The following is a 22,710-nucleotide window of genomic DNA, read 5'->3' as shown; positions in this document are numbered from 1 at the left end:
AATAAATGAATAAATAATACATACATACATACATACATGACACATACACATATATATATATATATATATATATATATGTATATATATACAATTTTGTATATAGATATATATATATATATATATATATACAGATATATATATATAGTAAGAGAGAGTATATATATATATATATATATATATATATATATATATATATATATATATATATATATATATATATATATAATATAGGTAGATATACACCCTTTCTGTACTCCATTGCCTGTTGCTGTGAGAATAATAATGATAATGGTAATAGTATTAAAAAACAACAACAATGTTATTGCTTATATTGCATACGAAATAAACAACGTGAAATTGTATCCATGGCGTCATTTCATTGAAGCGCCTTTCATAAATGGAATTTCTCTCTCGTGAAATTCCTGTTATTCTAAACCAGATAAACAGAAGAATGATTCATGTCCATTTCCATCTTCCTTCAAAGGCCGAAACGGGAAACGTTGTCGATCGCGATGAAGATGATGTTTACATTATGCTTCGTAATTATCTCTCCATGTATTCCTAAAATAATTGCCGTCATACATAAGATTACATATGTATAGTGTATATATATATATATATATATATATATATATATATATATATATATATATATATATATACATATATATATATATATATATATATATAATAGTTATATATATATATATATATATATATATATATATATATATATATATATATATATATATAAATAAATATGTATATGTATATATTTATACACACACACATATACATAATATATATGTTTATATATATATAATTTATATATAAAAGTCAATACATCAATCAATAAACAGTTGTTGAGAGATGTTAGAAAATTTACCGGTGACCGAACAATACTACAATTAGGACTGAATTATCTGGTTTGAATGATGATTATGTTAATAATTATTTCGACGGTCATAGCAGCCTTAACGATGACACTGATGGAAAGTAAATAAAAACTCTGCTCTGTCATATGATGCCTCTCTCAGAACTCTGCTTTTCTTGAACTCTCTTCTGCAAAGCTTTTTTTCTGGTCTGAGGCTGAATGTCTCTTGTTTTTAACTGTCCGAAAAATGAACCCCTTTTAATGACTGTAAAGAATAGAGGGCGCATTCCCCCATTGTCTTAATCCTTTCTTTTCATTCCTGCAGGTGTGGCTGTACCCGGAAGAAGGATGGGCGAGAGCCTCCTGCAACAGCCACTGGCTCCTGAAGACGCCCTGGTGGTCAAGAAGGCACTGCTGTATACTCGAAGTAGAGGGCACCAAAAGGTGAGACACTTGCATCAGTGCAGCAACAGCAGCAGCGTACTTAGTATGAACAGTAGTTGTAGTCTTCGTAGTCGTAACAGAGGATCGCTTTAAAAGTAACCTGACTTTCACGAAAATGTTAAGCATTTTTTAGATATTATCAATTGACTGGAGACCCCTCTCTTACTGCAGTTAATTTTCTATCCTGTTTCGTGTCTGTCTTCAAACTCTTTGTCTGTCACTGGTAGCTTACACATATCCCAGTTTTATTCGTTTGAATAAAAGTCTTGGGTATGTGATGATTCTAACCATCAATTCAGTGCACAAATCAAGAGAAGGTTTAGTGAGCCTGATTAAGCCGGCTTTACGCCAAGATGTGTCTTTTCCGCCTTCGGGAAGACCAAAAGTGAAGAGGATAAGAGCCCTGATGTGAACCTGTAGGCTCTGACACATCAACCATAAACTCTTTATTAACCTTCATGTCCTGATGTAATACAAAAAGGAATCGGATAATAACATTAACTATGATGAATGCGTCAATGAGAGAGAGAGATCAGAGAGCTGAAACTGGTCGAGAAGTGCGTCAATGAGAGAGGGAGAGTGAGAAAGATGAAACTGGTCGAGACACGCAACAAAATAGACTAACTAACCTGCAGAGAAGAAGATTGGCAAATGAAAAACTGGGTTTCTGTAAGGAACGTTTATCATTTCGTACAGATATAACAAATAAACCAAAACTGGAAAGCGATAGTATTCGACTTTACATCAAGAGAAGTAAATATGTTGAAATAAGATACTAAAGATTAACGAGAAAGACAAATGCCGCAGATGAAGGAGTGGGGTAATCACAGATAAAGGTTGCGAAGGATCCGCGCAACATTCTTCTCGAAAAGCCCACGACAAAAGAGAGAAAAGATCTGTTTAGTCCTGTTGGCAGAACTAAGGAAACAGAGCGGTAAACAAGTGCTAGAATAGGCTACTCTGACATTTTTAAGCGGACATTTGTTTTGAACACGGGAAGAAAGAAACAAAAAAAAAACAAAAATAAAAAACAATTTCGCTCCAAACGACCAAAACAAACTTATCCAGAAACACATGTTTTTTGGAAACGGTAAAAGAAGCATAATTTTTACAAAATAGAAAATATATCCTCGGGTGCCAATTCATCACGGGGGAAATTTCATTATCAGAAACACTGCAGCGATGCAGACAACATGGAAAATGACGCATAGTCAACATGACAGTAATATAATTAATAAAGATAGTACCGAAAGGAAATATTTGCAAACGTCAATGTGACGAAAATAAGTAGATCATAAGGTCTTGAAAATATTTTAAAAACGATGATAATACTACGAGTGAATCGAGAGGTAAAATAATTCTTTACTTAGAATTCTAAATGAGAAATTAATTAGATTTGATAGGAGATGTGTTTACGGAGAGAGTGAGAGACGGACCAATACAATTAATGGTGATGTGGAAAATAAAGATAAAAATGCCTGCATTCTTTCGTCATATATAGATTAGGCCATTCCACAGAGTTACTGGCGGGAGACTGAGCCCAGGGGCTCTTGAGCAACATCCGCTCATTGGGAAAATTGCCTTTTGTTTTTTGGCTCAGGATAACAGAAACCAAAAAGGGAAGAAGGAGATGTAGAAAAAGCTAAGCCTGAAGCAAAAGTCTGACATGTTGAGGGACCTGGATGGTGTACATCGCATTTTCTTTCATGGGGCTCTAATCAGTGTTTTGTTCGGTTCAGAAAATAGAGATTGTGCTTGACGATTGATGACTGCCCGTTTTGAAAAACTGATTTATAACCACGAATGTATACTGTTCGTATGCTTCTAGCAGCCTTCTTTTCCTTCCTATTCTCCTTTAGGGAAGAAAAATTGCCTCACTTCAAATACTATTTTTGGTTTTAGTTTTCTGTAAAAGACAGCTATTGTGCCTCTCTGTCTGTCCGTCCGCAGTTTTTTCTGTCCGCACTTTTTCTGTCCGCCCTTAGATCTTAAAAACTACTGAGGCTAGAGGCCTGCAAATTGTTATGTTGATCATCCTCCCTCCAATCATCAAACATACCAAATTGCACCCTTCTAGCCTCAGTAGATCTTATCTTATTTAAGGTCAAAGTTAGCCATAATCGTGCATCTGGCAACGATATGGGCCAAGCCACCATCGGGCCGTGTTAAAGTTTCTTGGGCCGCGGCCCATACAGCATTATTCCGAGCCCACCGAAAGATAGATCTATTTTCGGTGGCTTTGATTAAACGCTGTAGCGGCTGTACAGAAAACTCGATTGCGCCGAAGATTCTGAAAATGGGATGAAAGTGCACAGACTCAGTTCTATAGACGCTTATCCGAAATGAAATCACGTGATTTACATCCCTGTATAAATACCATTTCAAAGAAATTTATAAAGTTATCTCTTTGAGATGATTTTTTCAAGTAAATGCATATACGGAGGTTCTGTCTCCTAAACAGGAATTTAGAATATCTTTGTGACGGAATCCAAAACAAGCACACAATGACTAAACCAAAGAGATTATGTTCCCACGTCATTGGTTTCATTTTCGACCTCTGATGAACATGGCTGTAAAACTGATAAAACCTCTCCCATGTAAAGTATTTGGAATTAACCGTTTTCTAGTTATACTCTCAGTGAAACACTTTCAAAATAAGGGGTTGCGTTCTTCTTGATGAGACCGGATCGGATTGGATTATAGAATTTAGGCCAAAGGCCAGGCACTGGGACCTATGAGGTCATTCAGTGCTGAAAGGAAAATTGACAGTAAGAACGTTTGGAAGGTGTAACAGGAGGAAAACCTTGCAGTTGCACTGTGAAACACTTGGTAGAGGGTGCTAAGTCAGATGGAAGAAAAAATATGAACGGAGGTACAGGAAAAGGAATGAAAGGGGTTGCACCTAGGGGCAGAAGGAACGTTGCAAAGAACTTTTAGTAATGCTTACAGTGCACCCTGTGAGGTGCCCTGACGGCACTACCAACCTACGGGGTTCTTAAACAGATAGCTTGCTTCCTGAAGGCGATCAGGGCTTTCAGCATACTTGATACTTTTTAGACTTTCTATTTTCATTAAAATTTCCTTGCGTGAGAGTGTTTTGTATTATTGCATTAGATCCTTATTTTCTTGCAAATGGTAACGTTCACCGTGCTTTAAGGGACTTCCCTTGTATACGAGTGTTTTCAGTAGATTGCACTCCATCAGTGAATAAAATCCCGTCTTGAGTTGATTCAGACCTAAAAAAAAAAAGCATCAAAAGCTCTATTTGATTTAGAGACGTTTCTGTGCACTTGCCGCTTCTAAGGGTTGGAAAAATGTCCTCTCCAAAGATTTTCATATTTTTCTTTCCTTATAAAGGCATTCAAGAGTCTGATTACTTAGGACCAATTTTATTTTTACAACTGGCAAATGCCGAGAGAGTCCCATTCACGTCACTTTCTCAGTTGCAAAGTGTTTAGAGGTTTTATTCCTTTAACTCGATTAAAAATCGTCCAGAGCTGTAGAAGCGTTGAGGATGTTGACTGGCTTGTATTCACCAGGGTTTTAGAAGCTTCCGTAAGATAAGCAGTTTGCGATAAGTTTCTATTTGAACTTTTTGAAAACAGTGAATACAGTTAATATGAGAACACCAGTTAAATGAATGAGGATAAATAATCACTGAATTCTTAAAATTTATGTCTAGTTATTTGATAAAAATGCAAATATTAATTGCGTGAAATTTGGAATTTAAAACAAAGCCTGAGACAGGCGTTCCACGAATCCGATGGGGGTAAAGTCTGTTTCGATTCCTGATGTTAAAGAAAGTTGTGGTGGAACCGAACTTCCCAAGTAAGTCATTGAAAGCCTACAGTTTCCTGAGAGTGAAAACTCTCGATCAAAAGCAACAAGAAACAGAAGGAACCGATAAACATCTAATAAAGCCAATATTTTAACCACAGAATTGGTAAAAGGGGTAACACAAGAAATAACTACGAAAAATACACCTTAAAGCTCCGTCAGAAAATTACCGTTCTTCGAAACAACACTTGCTTAATTGGTGCAGAGCAATCGTAACTATGTTAATTATCTGGAACTGAAGGCAGTATTTATTAAGACACGGGGGGAACTGGACGTCATTATGTCAACCGTAAGTCACTGCGAAGTCACTACCTTATATTACCACAAAATTAATGCCGTGTTGTGCGTTAGGAATTTCTGAAGAATACGCTCTGGAAAGACTAATTGTATCATGGCGGTTTATTGCCAGGTAATGGACTGGAGTGTTGACAGGTGATGACGATAGGGAGCTGGGTGGCTGATTAAAATTACCCCATGAAAAAAATACAAATTGGAGAACAAATATATTCAAGAAATCCACGTACGGTTTCGGAGCGTCATGCTCCCTCTTCAGTGTGGGGTTTTAGTGCCTCCACACTGAGGATGGAGCATGAAGATGTATGTGGATTTCTTAAACATGTTTGTTCTCCGATATATGTTTTTTTTTTTAAGTTTCAAAGGCCGATGCTCATCTGTTATCTTCAAAATTACTCCATGATAAGGTGGTCAGTGATATGTTAAAGCAGAAATCTACCTCTGAGTAGGAGCGATAATTGCGATAACCGCTGTAACTGCGATAACTGGAATAGCTGCTTATAATTTTTCGGATGGTATGAAGTAGGATTTGTTTCTTTTTCTCCACTTCAAAGACGCAGGTGCAAAGGCTGCAATATACAATACATCAGCACACAGAGCCTATCTATTGTAAAGTACATGACCGCTCAACAGGAGCGGAGCCATCTGTTATGCCACTTTGTAAGTGCACCCCATATTCGTTTAAAATATGTCTTAGTGCAGGACGACTTATACTTAAATGGGAAAAAATAAGTGTGACTTTTGCTAAAAAATTTAGATCACAGAACTAACGTCAGAAGAAACTGCATTCTCAAGTAATTTCTTTACAGAACTCGACAAAATTAAGTTTCCATTGTCCTAGAAAGGATCTTTTAAGATGACTTGCAAGTGACAAGACTGAAATTGAAGCCCTAAATTTGAAAGTCTTTTAAGGTTTCCGGTGCAGTTCAAGGATTTGCACTTTCCTTCTTTGCAACACCAGCGACTTTCCTTTCTATTCGAAGGACGTGCAAAGATTTTTCCTGCAGTTTAGAAGCTTCCTAAGGTATCCAGGTCTCTGTTGGTGAGAAGAGTCTGGAAGTCTTACTTCACATCTCCTACTCCTGTTCACACCCAACCACACTTATGGTAAGGGTCCATGTTGGCACAAACTATAACCAACTAACCGTTTTCAAACTGTGTCATAATAATTATGGCATAGGCTTATTCTGTCCCTCGCATATCAATCTTACACATTCTTTTTATTTTGCTTTATGTAGCAAAGCAATGCTCACAAGTTTAACAGATCCAGGGGATAAACATCAACTGGATCTTTCCTAAATTTGTTGTGTGACTAGACTAATATTCTTTGGGGGCTCATTATCTTATGATATTTTACAGTCTTTGTTTATGTTTTACGGCAACCCCCACCGGGCTTATACTAAACACGCCGCAAAGGTGGGTACATACTGTTATAAACCCTTAGGGTCACTTCATCTGGAAGGATCCCAACACTTAATCAATTAGAAAATAACCATCGACTGCAGACCCTTCCGTCTGAATACGATAGTTGTTTCCTATGAAGATTCTGCGTCCGTAATGGAAAAGGGCAGTAAAATGATTACCATCAATTTCCCGATATTACATGTATCATTTATTATTCAAAATTGAAACTGCCATGGTAATATTGGTTTCGTCGGAGAGGCGAAGGGGCATTAATACAATTATTTCTTATGCAATTACAGTATCCTTTAGCTCTTGCAGGGAAGGGAAGGTAAGAATTATTAGTTGTCTGATTGCATGTTTTTTCCTCTACGACAATAAACATGATAGCAATAAGGTAAAGGAAAGATATGTATAAATGTTGACAATGATTTTCAATAATATGACAGCGAGAACACTTAAAGCGATTGCTTACAACGGATAAAAGCAGAATACAAACATTTTAATTTAAGTCCCACGGAATATTTTGACAAAAAGCAATGTAATTTTACTAAGTAATGAAAACCATTTGTGAAACTTGCTGAAATCTACATGATTCAGTTGACCCGGGAATATAGCCTCACTGTAAGCTCAGGATTAATTTCTTTTGACCCTGTAACAAAACATACTGTATGTTCCAGAAGGATTTGAAAAACAAAATAAAAAGTATTACCAATAGGTAGATTTCGATGTCAATCTGTCGACTGGTTTTAGATTCTAACCTCTCCTCTTTGTATTCCTTAAGATTTATACCCACCATATATATACACCCTTGTCTCTACATATCTTAGCTGCTGCATCATGTCTTGTTAGTAAGAAGACGGAAGGTACTCCTTAACATCTCATTGTTTCACTTTTCCTCGTGGCTGTAACTTGTTTGTAATCACGTTTTTACCTTTTCGTGATTTAAAATCAAACATTTTATTTATATTTAGATCATTTTACAGACAGGCACACAGAACGCGTGTTGAGGAGAAAATGATCGAATAAATTAGTGCGCAGGGGAAAGTGATTTCATATGATGGATAGATGACCGTCGTTGTCGACGTTCCAACATCTATGGTCATCGACATGCGCGAGATGCACTAAAAGATGAAGGATAACAGAGCTCTAAAGAAGGAATAAAAACTAAAGTTAAAAAGAAGTGAAAAGCGAAGCGAGCAAAGAGCAAATGTCTGCAGCACAGCGCTGTCTCCGAAGGGAAAACAGGCTGATTACCGTCCTTAAAGCCGATGTTATTCAAAGAAATGGCTGAGCTTGTTTACCAGGAATTCTCTTTCCTCGGTGAAACAAAATTCATTCGGGAAAACGGCGATTTTCAACTATTTTATATTATGTATTTTCATTTAAGCTTAATAATCTTAAACTTTCTCCTGGAGCCTTATACTTTGCAAGGTTAATGTGTGAAAATGAACCTAGAAGAGAGAGAGAGAGAGAGAGAGAGAGAGAGAGAGAGAGAGAGAGAGAGAGAGAAAGAGCGTTTTCTTCTTAACTCATCTGCCTCACATATATTTTATGAATAATATAAATTAAACTTATTGTATGCAAATATATATATGAAGAAACGAAATCTCATACAAAGAAAAACGAGATTTGAATAGAACTTTTGACTTTAAATTGGAATTAGAACTGCAAAAAAAAAAAAAAAAAAATCTGAGAATTTCATCTATAGAAACACGTGCTAGTGCCATCTTTAATCTTGAAGTTAATCCATGAATATAATGAAAACTAACATTGCTTATTACAGAGAAAAAGCACGTGTATATCTACTGCTTATGTATTTTATTGTTTATGACCCTTGTTGTCTCTTCTTTCCTCTTGTCAGCCTCCTCTTGTTGGAACTTCGCAAAGCTCAACAAAGATCAGAAGCCGGCTCAGTGAGCCCTGGTTCCTATGAATATGACAACATAGGCTAATTTGTGAGTCATATCTTAATTCCTCTGTCTCAATATTGTCTAAAGGCAGTAGAACTGCCAAGAAACACAAAAGAACAAATGTACCCAAAGACCACCATGTACTCCATGGGCAAATTGACCCAGTAGACGAAATACGTACTCAATGAACAAAATTTCCCAAGAGGCAAAATGTGCAAAGTATGCAAAAGTTACCCAGTGCACCAAAGGGACAAATGCCCCAGTCGATAAAATGTACCTTGTAGGTAGAGACAAAATGTGCCCAGAGGACAAATTTGCCAAATGAGCCTAATGTACCCAAATGGCAAAGTGGTACATCGGATACATTTTTCTTTTGGGCACATTGTGTCCATTGTGTGATTTGGTAGAGGCCATTACCTAAACAAAATAGTGACAGAACTTAATACATTCTTCTGCAGGTTCGGAAATATCTGCACTTCATAAGGAACAGCAGGTTTTGATTCAGTATCCTAAATAGCAAACGATATAGAACTCAAACTTTCTCAACAGAGAACAATGCTACTTGATTTAATGTTCCTTTTTCTGAATCAATGGACTGACGCTACACTTATAGATGACGCTAGTATGCGTCTCTGTAACGGACGACAGGAATTGTGAGAAAAAAATTGCAAATAAAGAAGGAAATCTAATGTTCATTGTGCTGGCCACATGAAGTATCTTGCCCCCCATGGAACTTGACTTTGTGACTGGTGTCCTTTCTGGGATAGGTGTCCGTTTTCGTCAGAAGTTGGACCAAAGAAATTTTGCTTTTACATAACTTTGAACTTATAAACCAGGTAATGAACAAAGTGATGAATAAGCTAGGTTTCTGTATTTTATAACTTTCGAATACCACTCATTATTATAACTTCGGCCGTAAACATAACAAAACCCTTGGTTATTCAGTAATTATTTGCATCTGAAATTATGTCTAGTGTTTGGCGGTTTAAAGGAAATTTTTTCTTCTATTCTGGATCAGTCGAATTCTAAAATGAAGTAACTGAAAGTCAAGCAAAGAATCAAACTTTTGTTCGATGTTTGTTTCTTTCTGGAAACCGATTCTTTGTTGGCTCTGGTGATTTTTGAAACGTTGCTGGTTTTGTTTGGCTTTTGTTTTTCCGTTTGGAATTCTTAACTTTTATTTTCTTTGTTGGAAGCGAATTCGATGTTGTCTTTAATCGAACGTCTTCCTTTACTGGTCACTGCATGCAACGGCCATGTTCTTGCAACGGTTATTTGTGCCGAGTGCGGCCTTGAATTCAATAATTTCTCGCTTTTGTGGAAATGTTGTCGAGCGCCAACTTTCTCGATTCCCGTCGTGACATATCCGACTAAATCGAGAAGTATGATGTTTGCAGAAGGATTACCGGATGATCTGTGAGCAAGAGCCCGTGCTGGCACAAAGCCAGTTTAATCAAAAACAATAACATTGTAGAAGGATGATCCAAGCAAATACCAAGTTAGCAGAGTTACAAATGACTCAATAAGAACCTATAAAAGAAAATGCGCAATGACGCTATCTGTCAGTGCAGCATCCCAGCAGGATTATATATAAAAAACAATAAATCAAGTACGTTGGATATACGAGCAAGACGCGACTTCATCTGATTATATTCTGGATCTCCTCTCGGAATCCTCTCCGCTTTTGTCAGCAACGATCGCAATATTTGATATTCAGGACAAGTTCATCGTTAGGCGAGTCGATAGAGTTGTGGGCTAGCACTCGCTAGGCCCGAGCTCGATTCTCCGGCCGGCTAATGAAGAATTAGAGGAATTTATTTCTGGCATAGAAATTCATTTCTCGCTATAATGTGGTTCGATCCTCAATAAGTTGTAGGTCCCTGTTGCTGGCAACCAATTGGTTCTAGTTACGGGCTGGTTTCTCCTAGGGCCAGCTCCCAGGAGAGCTGGCAATCAGCTCAGTGGTCTGGTAAAACCAGGTATACTTAACTGATATTCAGGACAGCCGGAAACTGTTTTTGAGAACTGACTGAAAATTGTTGTACCAGATTTTTCTGTCAGTTACGAAGTGTAAGTTTTTAACGATCTTTTTGTTCTTTCTACAATATTGTAAGGATCATTTTAACTCATTCGATATAAGCTTACGTTAACTTAGCATATATCTATTGAATCTTTGTAAGTGCTTTGCTGTTTTTTCAAGGAATTATTTAATTACACGGATTCCTTTTACATTCACAAGCCTTACACCGAAAATCTCATTTGTTTTCTGTGTCAGACGCTTTCTTGAATTTAGTCAACTACAACTTGTAGCCGAACCTAATAAGCAGACGCGGACGTAAGTCAACACAAAGGAATAGAACCGAAATCTTACTTAAAGACGTCAATCTATTGTTTATTATTATCTTAAAATGTTTTTCTTATATTGTCACAAAAACAATTTTTGAGAGTGAGACAAAGTTACTCCGTTTGGGAGAATAGCATCTAACGAAGGTTGTGGTTCAGGCAGGTTAACAAGGGATATTAAAAATATTCCAGGCTAACTATATTTTCTCAGTTTTTAGTTTTCATAAAAGAAAACTGAGATGGATACTTTGTCTGTCCATCCACACTTTTTCTGTCCGCCCTCAGACCTTAAAACTACAAAGGCTAGAGGGCTGCAATTGGTATGTTGATCATCCACCCTCCAATCATCACATACCAAATTGCAGCCCCCTCTCTCAGTAGTTATTATTTTAATGAAGGTTAAAGGCTATAATCGTCTTCTGGCACCGCTATAGCGCCAAATAACACAGGCCACCACTGCCGTGGCTGAAAGTTTCCAGGCCGCGTTTGGAGAGTTTCATGGGCCTTGGCTGACTGTTTCATACAGCATACGCTTGAAAGGTTGGATTGAAAGCTGAAGAAACTTTCGCGTTTTTTTTAATTGCTTCTTTTGTACCATTTTTTTATAGTACCATTTTATAGATTGTGTTCACTGATAATGGTTATTATGGAAGTCACTTTCATTGTTATGACCATCAGTGATTGTCTGGTTACAATTAGATTTTACCTATAAATTCCCATACAATATTTTTGGATTCACACTTTCCGAAAAGTGGTGTCCTTATTCTTTAAAAGAGTGTGATCAAAAGCTGCGAAGATTGAAATAACCCTTTAATTCCACTTTGATAGTATTTCTTCACTGAACCCTCATTTTATATATGATCTTGTTTATAGCTCATGTTAGAGAAATTTTTTCATTTGCTAAAAATATATTTATCACTGACTCGTATGTCCTCTAATTTCAGTAACATAATCCTGCCTGCCTTGTTCGTGATTAAATTACGTGACCCATTTTTGTTTTGTCTCTCTTTCGCAGACACAAGACAGTGGCGAAAGTGTTGCCGACGCGAGAAGGGGAAGTGGTGGTCGAAGGCACCTTCAGGGGCTTAGTGGATGGTGACTTCCGACTGGTCTTGACCTCGACATTGACCCCGGCTGACCAACGACGGGGTTACCACATGACGGGCTCTCTGGAGAGAGGAGACAGGAAGCTCGGCAGGTGGCAGACGACCCACCTGGCAGTCACCAAACGCTCTGGATTTTCCTGACCTGGAAGAAGAGGACACCGGAGCACACAGGAAAAAGAAAAGTCTCCCAATGCTAGGGATTCAAGGCTTCACTGCGTTAATTCGTAACTCCTGGAAGTTATAAGGAGCTAAAAATAGGCAATAGGAAAATAAAGACTGGGGAATGATAAAAATACACCAAATGGGAAAGGTGGTGGGGAGGTGGGGGGGAGGGGAGTGGAAATAAGGAACCGGCGGTTTGAAATGTAAATTCTTTACCTAAAAGGAGTTGAGTACGAAGAGAAGAGTCTGAAATCCAACCACCTTATTACCGCTCAAGGAGAGGATAAACCAAAGAAAACTCCTTTGAATTAGAAGTCTTTACATTAATAGACTTACTTAGCCAGTCCATAGTAAGTGATGGTTATGACCCAAGTGCAAGAAATAGACTGATATGCTCTTCTAATATTGTAATAGAATTATTATGCGTTCTCCCATGACCCGCAAGATACGCAGGTAAGTCTCTTCCATGGTTGGATGAGATTTGGGGTCATGAATTTCGTCGCGGGTCAGAAAACATTTCCAGAGAGCTACCCGTAATTAAGCAAATGTATGTCTTAGGAGACATTTAATGTATAAGATAATCCACGTCGGCATGAATACATATTTTTGTAACGAGTGTATGATTCTAAGAAGTGAGGGGAAACTCCCTACTGGTGAATTGTGATAATATCCTCAAATTAAAATAACATCTGAAAAAAAACGTATGCTGCAAAGAAATTAACAGCTACGAATAATGATACTGATGTTCAGACATCTCTTGGGAATGCCGTGAAGATTTAGATTCCAAATCTTGAAAATATCATTACTAAGAATAATAATGATAATGATATTCTTTTACTGTGAAATCCACCCTTAGCTGAAAACTCGAGAATGTTGGTAATAACCTAGCAAACTTCTCGCTTTGGATCTTAAGTCGTTTTCGAGTAATAGGACTTCACTGAACTTCTCATTGTCTTAGAATGTAGATTTCTAGTAATGATAGTGGGTTTTAGTCTCCCGTTATTGTGACTCCACCGAAGACCTCATTGCTTTTGAAGGTAAAAAAACATGCGTTCCGTTCAAGAAGAGCAAAGGAAAAGTGTAAACAACGTGGAAATATGTAACCCGCACGGGAAAACGCAGTGAGGAAGAAACTCGAATGAAACAAATGTAGTAAGAAGGTCCATAACTCATTAGAAAAGTAGGCATTAACAGAGCTTTCCATCCCAATTGCTACGCTGAACAACTCCCGCCGGACTCCCTCGAAACCCGTCACTCAATTCAATCCTCTCCTTCCTTACCCAGCCGCAGCACTCCATTGCCTTGATCCCCGTAATGATTCGTTTTGCAACAGCAATGCAAGTGATAGAGCTAAAGACACTGTAAGTGTAAGAGTGTAAGTGATAGTAGAATGTATATATATATATATATATATATATATATATATATATATATATATATATATATATATGCATATAAATATATGTAAATATATATATATATATATATATATATATATATATATATATATATATATACATATATATACATACATACATATATACATATATATATATATATATATATATATATATATATGTTTCTAAAAAAGAGGGTGGCTCGAGAGAAAAATAAAAATATCATTCGCTGTCATTTCGTGCCTGAACTGCCCCACTTCGTTAGGATCTTCGCATGCACCCAAGCAAAGGCTCATTGGCAGAGCTGGTGAAACCCAAACACGTTGCACCAATCATCGCCATCTTTAAGCTCTCTTATCATTTCCAGCATTCCTTTTACGACATCGAGTTAATATTTTCTAGGTCTTCCTGTACGCCTCCCCACCACATCCCTTCAGAACTCTACACCCTTTTCCACCAACCAGCCATCCTCCATTCTTCTCACACGACAAAACCATCTTAAAATACTCTTATCTGTTCTTTCACTTATGCAAAACATTTTAGCATTTCTGCATCTAATCGCGTTTTTCATCCTTTCCGTTATTCTTATACCATTTATACCATACAACCGTTCCAGCACGCGTAGCGCACACCAACAAGCTCGTTTATTAATATTTAGTTGCAAACTAAGGATTTCTAGCAATCAAAGCCCCTTCCAAACATTTCCACAAGACTCTCCATTCTCATTTACTCCAAGGACTCCATCTCACCATTGGCTCCATCTCTGCCTCTGTCACCTCCATTGCAATTAGATCACCCGGAGCAGCCACCCTCTCATAGTCCCAAAATCCGGACAGGATCAAATTCAGAATATCCAAGCAAACATCCTCACAGTTATTCTCTTCCTTTCCTGGCCTATACATACTCACTACTGTATTGTTCATTAATGTATATGTATACAAGTTTGTGTGTGTCCGATCCAAAGATACCAGGGAGAATTGCTAGACATCTGAGAATGGCTTCACATATGCTAGAAAAAGATAGGTTCTCACTTTCGTTTGACGCTCAATGTATCCATCAGAAAATTGTCTTGATTTCTATAGGAAGGATCATTCTAGAATGCATGAGCCTAGGCCAAAAGTATTTCTTTCTGAACTGCTCTTTTTTTTTTTTTTTGGCTTGGCTTACCATTAGAAAAAGCTTCCCACACTCTTTCCTGAAATAATTTTCACAACTTATTTTCAAGTCGAGACTGTGTATGGAGTGCTTTTTTAAACGATTGCTTTTAGAAAGCAAGTTCATATCTATTCTAGATTATCATAGATATTCAGTGGCAGTAACCTTTTTTTGTAGTCGAAAAAAGCTTAACTGCACTTACGTATCCCTCCTCATGCAAAGTAGGTCATTTAGTTCTGCACCAAATTCGCCTTTATTTACACAAATAAAGTTGCTCACTTAAACAACTTGATTCGTGATTGACAGGAATTAATGTGTGTATATAGGCTATATGCCTATATCGACGTGTCCATGTACCCAAGTTTTCAAGTAAAATCAACATAAGTGTTAGCACACTCACGGAAACACGCGTACATTCACACACGGAGAAAGAGAGTGATAAGTGACGCATTGTCTGTCGTTAGGCTCAGCTGGCTGCTGATGAGCGTTGCGCACGTTTTGTGAAATAACCAACGTTCAGGAAATTTTTAGTACAGGGTCATCCTCGATTGAGCAGTGTAAGTATGAAGGTGGCAGTGTCATGTAACGTTTTTCTGAGAAGCCACCTTTGGGAAGCATTCTTATATATATATATATATATATATATATATATATATATATATATATATATATATATATATATATATATATATATATATATATAAACTTCATTAATTACAGGTATGCAAAAAGTGCTACGTTTAGCATCCTTTCAAGGAATTAGCTGCTTAGTAAAATATTAGGCAAAAACGCTTAAACAAAGGTGTACAACAATTGCTTTCATTCAGTGAATGAGATAAAAAAACACCAATAAATAAATGAACCGCTGTGATATTTAGCATGTTTGTTAATGTCTGATCTTGTCCCATTGTTCACTATTGATGGCGATTCCTCTCCGTCGAGAGGCGCCATCGTCGTCGATCACTCGCGTAGCTACTTTTGTTAGCGCTCTCTGACGCTGAACTCTTGATTTTCTCTTGAAGCAGGAAACTGGAGGCTGGAGAATTGACTTGCAATCAACAGATGGCTGTGAAAGGAGTTTAATCTTATGCTACTAATTGTTTAGAAGTATTTTCCTATTGTCAGAGCTTGTCCTAAGTCAGTAATCTGTTTCCAGTTTCAACGGAAAAGGGCTCAGCATCGTCAGAACTTCCCGTTCACAAATAGTGGTTTTCTTTTTCTTCCTGGGAAAAACAACAACATGTAACGACTTGTTTTTTTTTTATATTATTATCTCTGCCCTCATTAACTTTTGGGAGAACCAAGTAAAAACTCAGTTTTATGAGAATGCATAATATAATTGTAAACGACGCCTCCGCTGAGAAAAGGAAGAATACGAGGGCAAACCAAAGTGGTTATCTCAAATCCGAAGACAATGGTTAAAATAACTGACACGGGGGAGCTCACATTTTCTCTGAAATAAACCAGTAGCAAATCCCGACCCGAACGACGGTAAAAAAAAATCTCCTCCTTTCATTACCACATTTCAGAAGTTCAGATATGAGTTGTACCTTTTCTTCATCCTACCGAACATCGCTTGATTCATGTTCGTTTAAGGCTGGTGGCACACCATAACAGACAATGCGCCGAAGCTGGCGCAATGAGTTTTCTGTGTAACTTGAGTAATCAAGGCCACCGGAAATAGGTCTATCTTTTGGTGGTCTCTGTATACATTTGTATAAGCTGTGTTGCACAAGAAACTTCACCGACGGTCCTGTGGTGGCTCGTTGTCTCATAGCGTTGCCAGACGCATGATCATGGCTAGCTTTAACCTTAAATAAAAGAAACCTACTGAGACCAGAGGGCTGCAGTTTAGCATGTTTGACGATTGGAGGGGTGGATGATCTAACATAGCACCTTGCGAGCCTCTAGCTCAGTAGGGTCGCAAGATCTGAGGGCGGACAGAAAAGTAAGGACGGACGGACAAAGCCATCTAAATAGTTTTCTTTTACAGAAAACTAAAATATGTAAAGCATCAGTTCCTTTGCGAAATGAAAGAGAGATGACGAAGGACTTTATAAAATGGTTTGCCTTTTCCATCCGGTGGGATTACAAGAGGCATTCGCTCCCAAGTCGGGCTGGTCAGCAAATCACAACGTCGTTCCCAACATAATATTAATTTTGTTCTTCAGCAGGTGTTTTTCCTTTTTTTTGTATTTACTTTTGTTAGTTTTCCCATATTTCCGTTAATGTTGTGATTACGATACATCCCTCCAAAAAATAATGTTTGGTCCTATACATGTTATTAGTGTATATTTATAATCGATCACCTAGATCAGAGCCAGTTTATAAATAAATAAATAAAGATGATAAGATAACATGGTTTCATTTGCAACATTAGATATTCAGATGAATCCTAACGTTTCAATGTGAACATCTTTCAGTCATAAAAGAATGCTACTCACACCACAGGACGATGCCACTCTTACAAGGTTTGAAGATATAAAGTGCTTGATCTCAGGGGAAATGTTGTTTGTACTGTTTATTTGAAAAATATGCAGTAACTTCAATGACTCAACTGTAAACTTCTAGTGGTGACGACGATGCTGGGAGTTTATTCACCAAGCTCTACCAAATTCGTGAATTGTATGTGATAGACAGATTGATAAAGTGATGGACATAAAAAGTTATTGATCAACAGAACAAGAAGGCCCATTATATCACATGATGCCTCCACTAAGGCCACTCTGAATTGGTGCTTTTACAGAGCTTTGCAGATAGAAGTGTACAAAACAAATATTTTATTTTCAAATTTTTTCCGCTTCCACAAGAACCTTTTCTTCTTGGAACTTTTGCAAGTATCTTTTCTTCTTGGAACTTTTGCAAGTATCTTTTCTTCCTGGAACTGCAACATCTTTTCTCTTGAACTTTGCAAGTATCTTATCCCCTTGAACTTTTATGCATCTTTTTCTTTACTTAGATTCTTAGCGCTAGCGTTAACAGGTTTTCTTATGACAACTGTAAAGTTAGACTAATAAAGATTCTTCTGGTATATTATGCGTTGTAGATTTATTACGGGAAATTCGGAACACCTAGAGATTAGAGGTCCCGCAAACTGAAGTACCATTTATAATTACTCACGTTTATGACTAGGCTTAGGTACCTGGAGATGATAATGCCAAAGTGCTGAGTAAGGTCAAAGTCATATCAGAGGTCAAATGTTAAACTGGAGTTGAGGTTTTCGTTCAGTTTGTTTTTTAACTGTTTGTCTGCTCGTTTGTCTTTGTTAGAAATACTATGCAAACATTTTGGCGCATTTTTAAAAGAAACTGATCAAATGTCCACCTTGCAACTTGTGAAATATGTTTTGGTTTTTGGAGAGAAGGGGATTCAGTTTTTCAGAAGGGACCTTTCTGTCCAGCCTTGGTGAAGACTGCGGTCTTCCAGTACTCTTGCTTGTCGGGTTCTTCATTATCTATTGCTGAAGAATGTGTCAGCGATTGCTAATGCAATCGATGTGAGTGTTATGTGAATTATATTTCTCCATAATGTTAAAGAACACTAGAAACTTCACGGAGCAACAGCGACAAAGGCATCACCACACACAGCAATAATAGCTACTGTCAGTATATTCTGTTGAGTAAAATCACACGATAATGAGAGATTGGGAGTTTAAATACAGTGGCAGTAAAAAAAGGAGCTTTACTGAAGAGAACCGATGTGCAAACGGTCGAAAGTCCTCCCCTTTTTTACCTTTTGTATTTTGGAAAATACAGTCTCTCATTTACATTATTGTGGCTTTTTATCTATTATTATTTTGTCACAATATAGTGTTGCACCATAGATAACATCTGTTATGATAAAGGACATGATATAATAAGACCAAACGTGCATTTGTTAACTCATTAATCGGTAACCTGATTAATGTACGTTATGCATAACAATTGTGGATGTATATTATAAGGATTATCTTAATGAGGTGAAATACTTATTTTTCCAGAGATTAGCAAATCACAACAGATCATGGTAATCTGTGTGTCAAAGATAGAAGCATAGACTAAGAGGAGAGGAGAGAGAGAGAGAGAGAGAGAGAGAGAGAGAGAGAGAGAGAGAGAGAGAGAGAGAGAATAGGCAATCGCCTTGTTACGGCAACAAGAACAAGACGGAAGGAAGGAAATGATTTAAGGCGATGTGGAGGGTAAATGGGACGCTGGGAGGAGGGGAGGGGACTGGTGGGGTTGGGGGTGGGGAGTGTGAGTGAAATGGAGGCCGTCAGTCACCTGAGATTTCGACCTGATGAATTCCTTATCCATATCCAGAGGACGAAAATAGATTCTTCTCCGGGAACTCCGAAACTTGTAGAGGAAAGGAATCGAACTCTCTCTCTTCTCTCTCTCTCTGCTCTCTAGTTGCTCGTTGACGCACAATCGTTCTCGGCTAGCATCACTTTGTTGGGCCTGCATCTGATCCCTCCGGGCGATGAAGAATTAGGAGGAATTTATTTCTGGTGATAAATTCATTTTCGGTATAATGTGTCTGGGTTCCACAAGTTGCAGGTCACAAGTTGTTAAACCACCGGTTCTAGCCACGTAAAATGAGTCTAATCTCGGGCCAGCCCTAGGAGAGTCAAGTTAATCAGCTCAGTGGTCTTTGGTTAAACTAAGGCATACTTACCACTCTCTCTCTCTCTCTCTCTCTCTCTCTCTCTCTCTCTCTCTCCGTGAATTCCATACTCTTATTAGAGTCATTATTATCTTTCCAAGACATAAAAACTCAGTGGAGAATAAGTAAAAAGAAACTCCGCCTAGAAAAGGACTTGCTAAGAAACTTAAAGAAGCAGAAAAAGCGAGCTAAGTCTCAAAGAAAAAATCCATCGTTAAAATGACCAACCCCAAGACGATCAGATCTGCAGAAGAAGAGCTGTAAAGCTGGCCTCGAACAGAATAAAAGGATAGCTTGCTTCCGTATATAGATCACTGGTGCACGAAAAAAAGAAAATAGGAATTTTCGGAGGTATAGTAAGGGACAGATTCTCACTAAATATTAAAGTAAAGAAAACTTTTGACACACTCTTCGAAGTTTCAGAATCTAAGAGATTTTTTGTATACACACACGCACACACACATACACACACACACACACACACACGCGCGCGCACACAGAGCTTATGGAAGAGGGAAACTAAAAGAAAGTTGCAAACAAGCCGAGTGGCACGTATTGAGAAATAAGGGAATACTTTATTACAGTTTGTAACAACTGTGAAATTAAAGTTAGACGAAATAGGGAGACGCAGTTCTTTGGAGGTGGATGTTGATCTAAGAAGAAATAGGTAGACGGAGAACTGGTTATTGACAAAAAAAAAAAAAAAAAAATATATATATATATAGTATATATATATATATATATATATATATATATATTATATATATATATATTATATATATATATATATATATTCACAAATCAAGGTGGTGACAGGTAAAGACCAAGGACGACATCAAATCACAGGTGACTATGAAACAGCCCATTTTCTTACATTTGTCTCATCTTCATTCGGACGTTCTTTGCAATGATTACCTTATTACATCTTCTGGGAATCTGTTGTACATCATAAAATTATAAAAACAATCTTTAAGAAATTTAAAAAGCAGTAAAAAACTAAAATTTTTACAATTACAAAGAGATATGTTTAAAAGCTAAGACTGCCGACCAACCTTCCGCTTATAGAAGAAGAGATCGAATGAAAGGAGAGAAAAAACAGAAAGAGACATGTCAACCAAGATACAGCTGATCGAAGAGGTTTGGGTGACCACCAGGGAAGACAGTAAATTTCACTTTAACAGAAAGACTGCCGAAAGACTGACAAACTGATGGACGTAAAAAGTTATTGACCGACAGAACAAGAAGCCCATTGTATCACATGCTGCCTCCACTAAGGCCACTCTAAAATTATGCTTTTACGGATCATGTAAACTGCCTATAATCATTATCTTCATGTAAGTATTCCTGTATTTGTGTATTAACAGGATAACTCAATAACTGTTGAACAGAATTTGATTAAATTTGGAGCGTATGATTATGAAATGGCCTTCTTGAGTTGTTCAGCTTTTCGGAGAAATGTTCTTAGAACAACAAAGGATCCAAAGCTAATTGTCTTGAGAAAGTCCCGTCAAGTAGATGACCTTCAACCAACTATCATTTTCCAGCAAAATGGTGCACCACCACATTGGGGACTGCATGTTCGTGGGTTCCTAAATCAAACATTTCCAGACCGGTGGATAGGAATGGATGGCCCAATTCCATGGTCACTTTGTCCACCAGATATTACTCCCCTGGACTTCTTTCTATGGGGTTATATTAAAGATATCGTGTAACGAACAAAGATACGGGACATCACTGATCTCAGGCAAAAGTTCACTGATGCCATTGCCACCGTCTTGGTGTGCTTCATGCAACTAATGGTGCCCATATAGAGGTGTATTAAATGAGGCAAAATAAAAAAAATTCAATATCTATTCCTTATTTTGTAATAATTCCACATATTTGTCTGTTCATTTGTTTTTGTTTTTGTAATGTATTTTTAAAATTGTAAAGAGACTTTATGGACACGCTATATATATATATATATATATATATATATATATATATATATATATATATATATATATATATATATATATATATATATATATGTGTGTGTGTGTGTGTGTGTGTGTGTGTATACAGCGTGCCCCTAAAGTTTCTTCAGAATTTAAAAATATATCACAAAAACTAATGAACAGACAAATTATATACGTATATATATATATATATATATATATATATATATATATATATATATATATATATATATATATATATATATATATACACACATATATATATATGTATGTATGTATATGTATATGTGTGTGTATGTGCAAGTAGGTAATATTTTTCGTGGTTCTCTGCACACAGGTAAATAAAGAGTTAATACGGGAGTAAAGTTATTAACGGGATGCATTTCTCCATACAGGATAATGAGACGAATCTAACGCGCAAAGGAACTGTGAGCAATGAAATTTTGCTTATCGAGAACAGATGAATTCTTATGAGGAAAAATGGTAAACCTTGGAAATCCTTTTCATAGCTTTAAACAATATGAATGATTCAGAAACATTTTTTTTTAGAGGGAAACAGAAATATTTTCAGGAGAGATACAGAACAGAATATTCACAACCATAATAAAAAATATAAATAGATTTCAAACACAAAATATCATCGCTATATAAAGCACACATAATACACTATTCATCAGACATGACAGTTAATTAACGTTTTTCATAACTGTAAAAGTATGAAAGGTCTCTCTCTCTCTCTCTCTCTCTCTCTCTCTCTCTCTCTCTCTCCTCTCTGTGTGCGTTTGTGCCGGAGCGAATTGTTCTGACTTTTCCCCAGTTGCGGAAAGTCATTAGCGTAATAATAAAGGTATGTTGATAAATTAATCATAAGCAGTGATATAATGTACGTGATGATGAAGATGGCAGCTGTAGTCTAGTTTCTACAACTTCTATTTGATTGAAGAGCAAACTTTGAAACGAGGAATGCGATACATATAATGAACTTCTCGTCTTTTTTTTTTTTTAGGCTGATGAACTTCAAAGTATTTTTCCATCCTTTAAAAATTATAGGGCAGTATATAAAGTATATTTACTGTTAATTTAGGCCAGTATATAAAGTATATTTACTGGTAATTCTTTAACACTGGATTTGGGCATAACATTGACTTCAAAATGAACAGCATGTATTTCAGAATCTGTCTAATG

The 22,710-nt window shown here is 37.0% G+C and overlaps 1 protein-coding gene across 1 annotated transcript in view; it reads left to right on the top strand.

Annotated features, from left to right (window-relative positions):
* Positions 1-13,675, top strand: part of LOC136834339 (uncharacterized) — a 40,178-nt gene extending 26,503 nt beyond the window's left edge. Inside the window, exons 2-3 of the mRNA XM_067096843.1 lie at positions 1,200-1,318; positions 12,122-13,675. Of these exons, the coding sequence (XP_066952944.1) occupies positions 1,200-1,318; positions 12,122-12,353 (351 nt within the window). The 3' untranslated portion in view covers positions 12,354-13,675. The remainder of the gene's footprint in view (positions 1-1,199; positions 1,319-12,121) is intronic.
* The last annotated feature ends 9,035 nt before the right edge of the window (positions 13,676-22,710 follow it).

This window comes from Macrobrachium rosenbergii, chromosome 53, assembly GCF_040412425.1.
Source record: "Macrobrachium rosenbergii isolate ZJJX-2024 chromosome 53, ASM4041242v1, whole genome shotgun sequence".
NCBI lineage: Eukaryota > Metazoa > Arthropoda > Malacostraca > Decapoda > Palaemonidae > Macrobrachium > Macrobrachium rosenbergii.
This window is presented reverse-complemented; position numbering and strand designations above follow the sequence as displayed.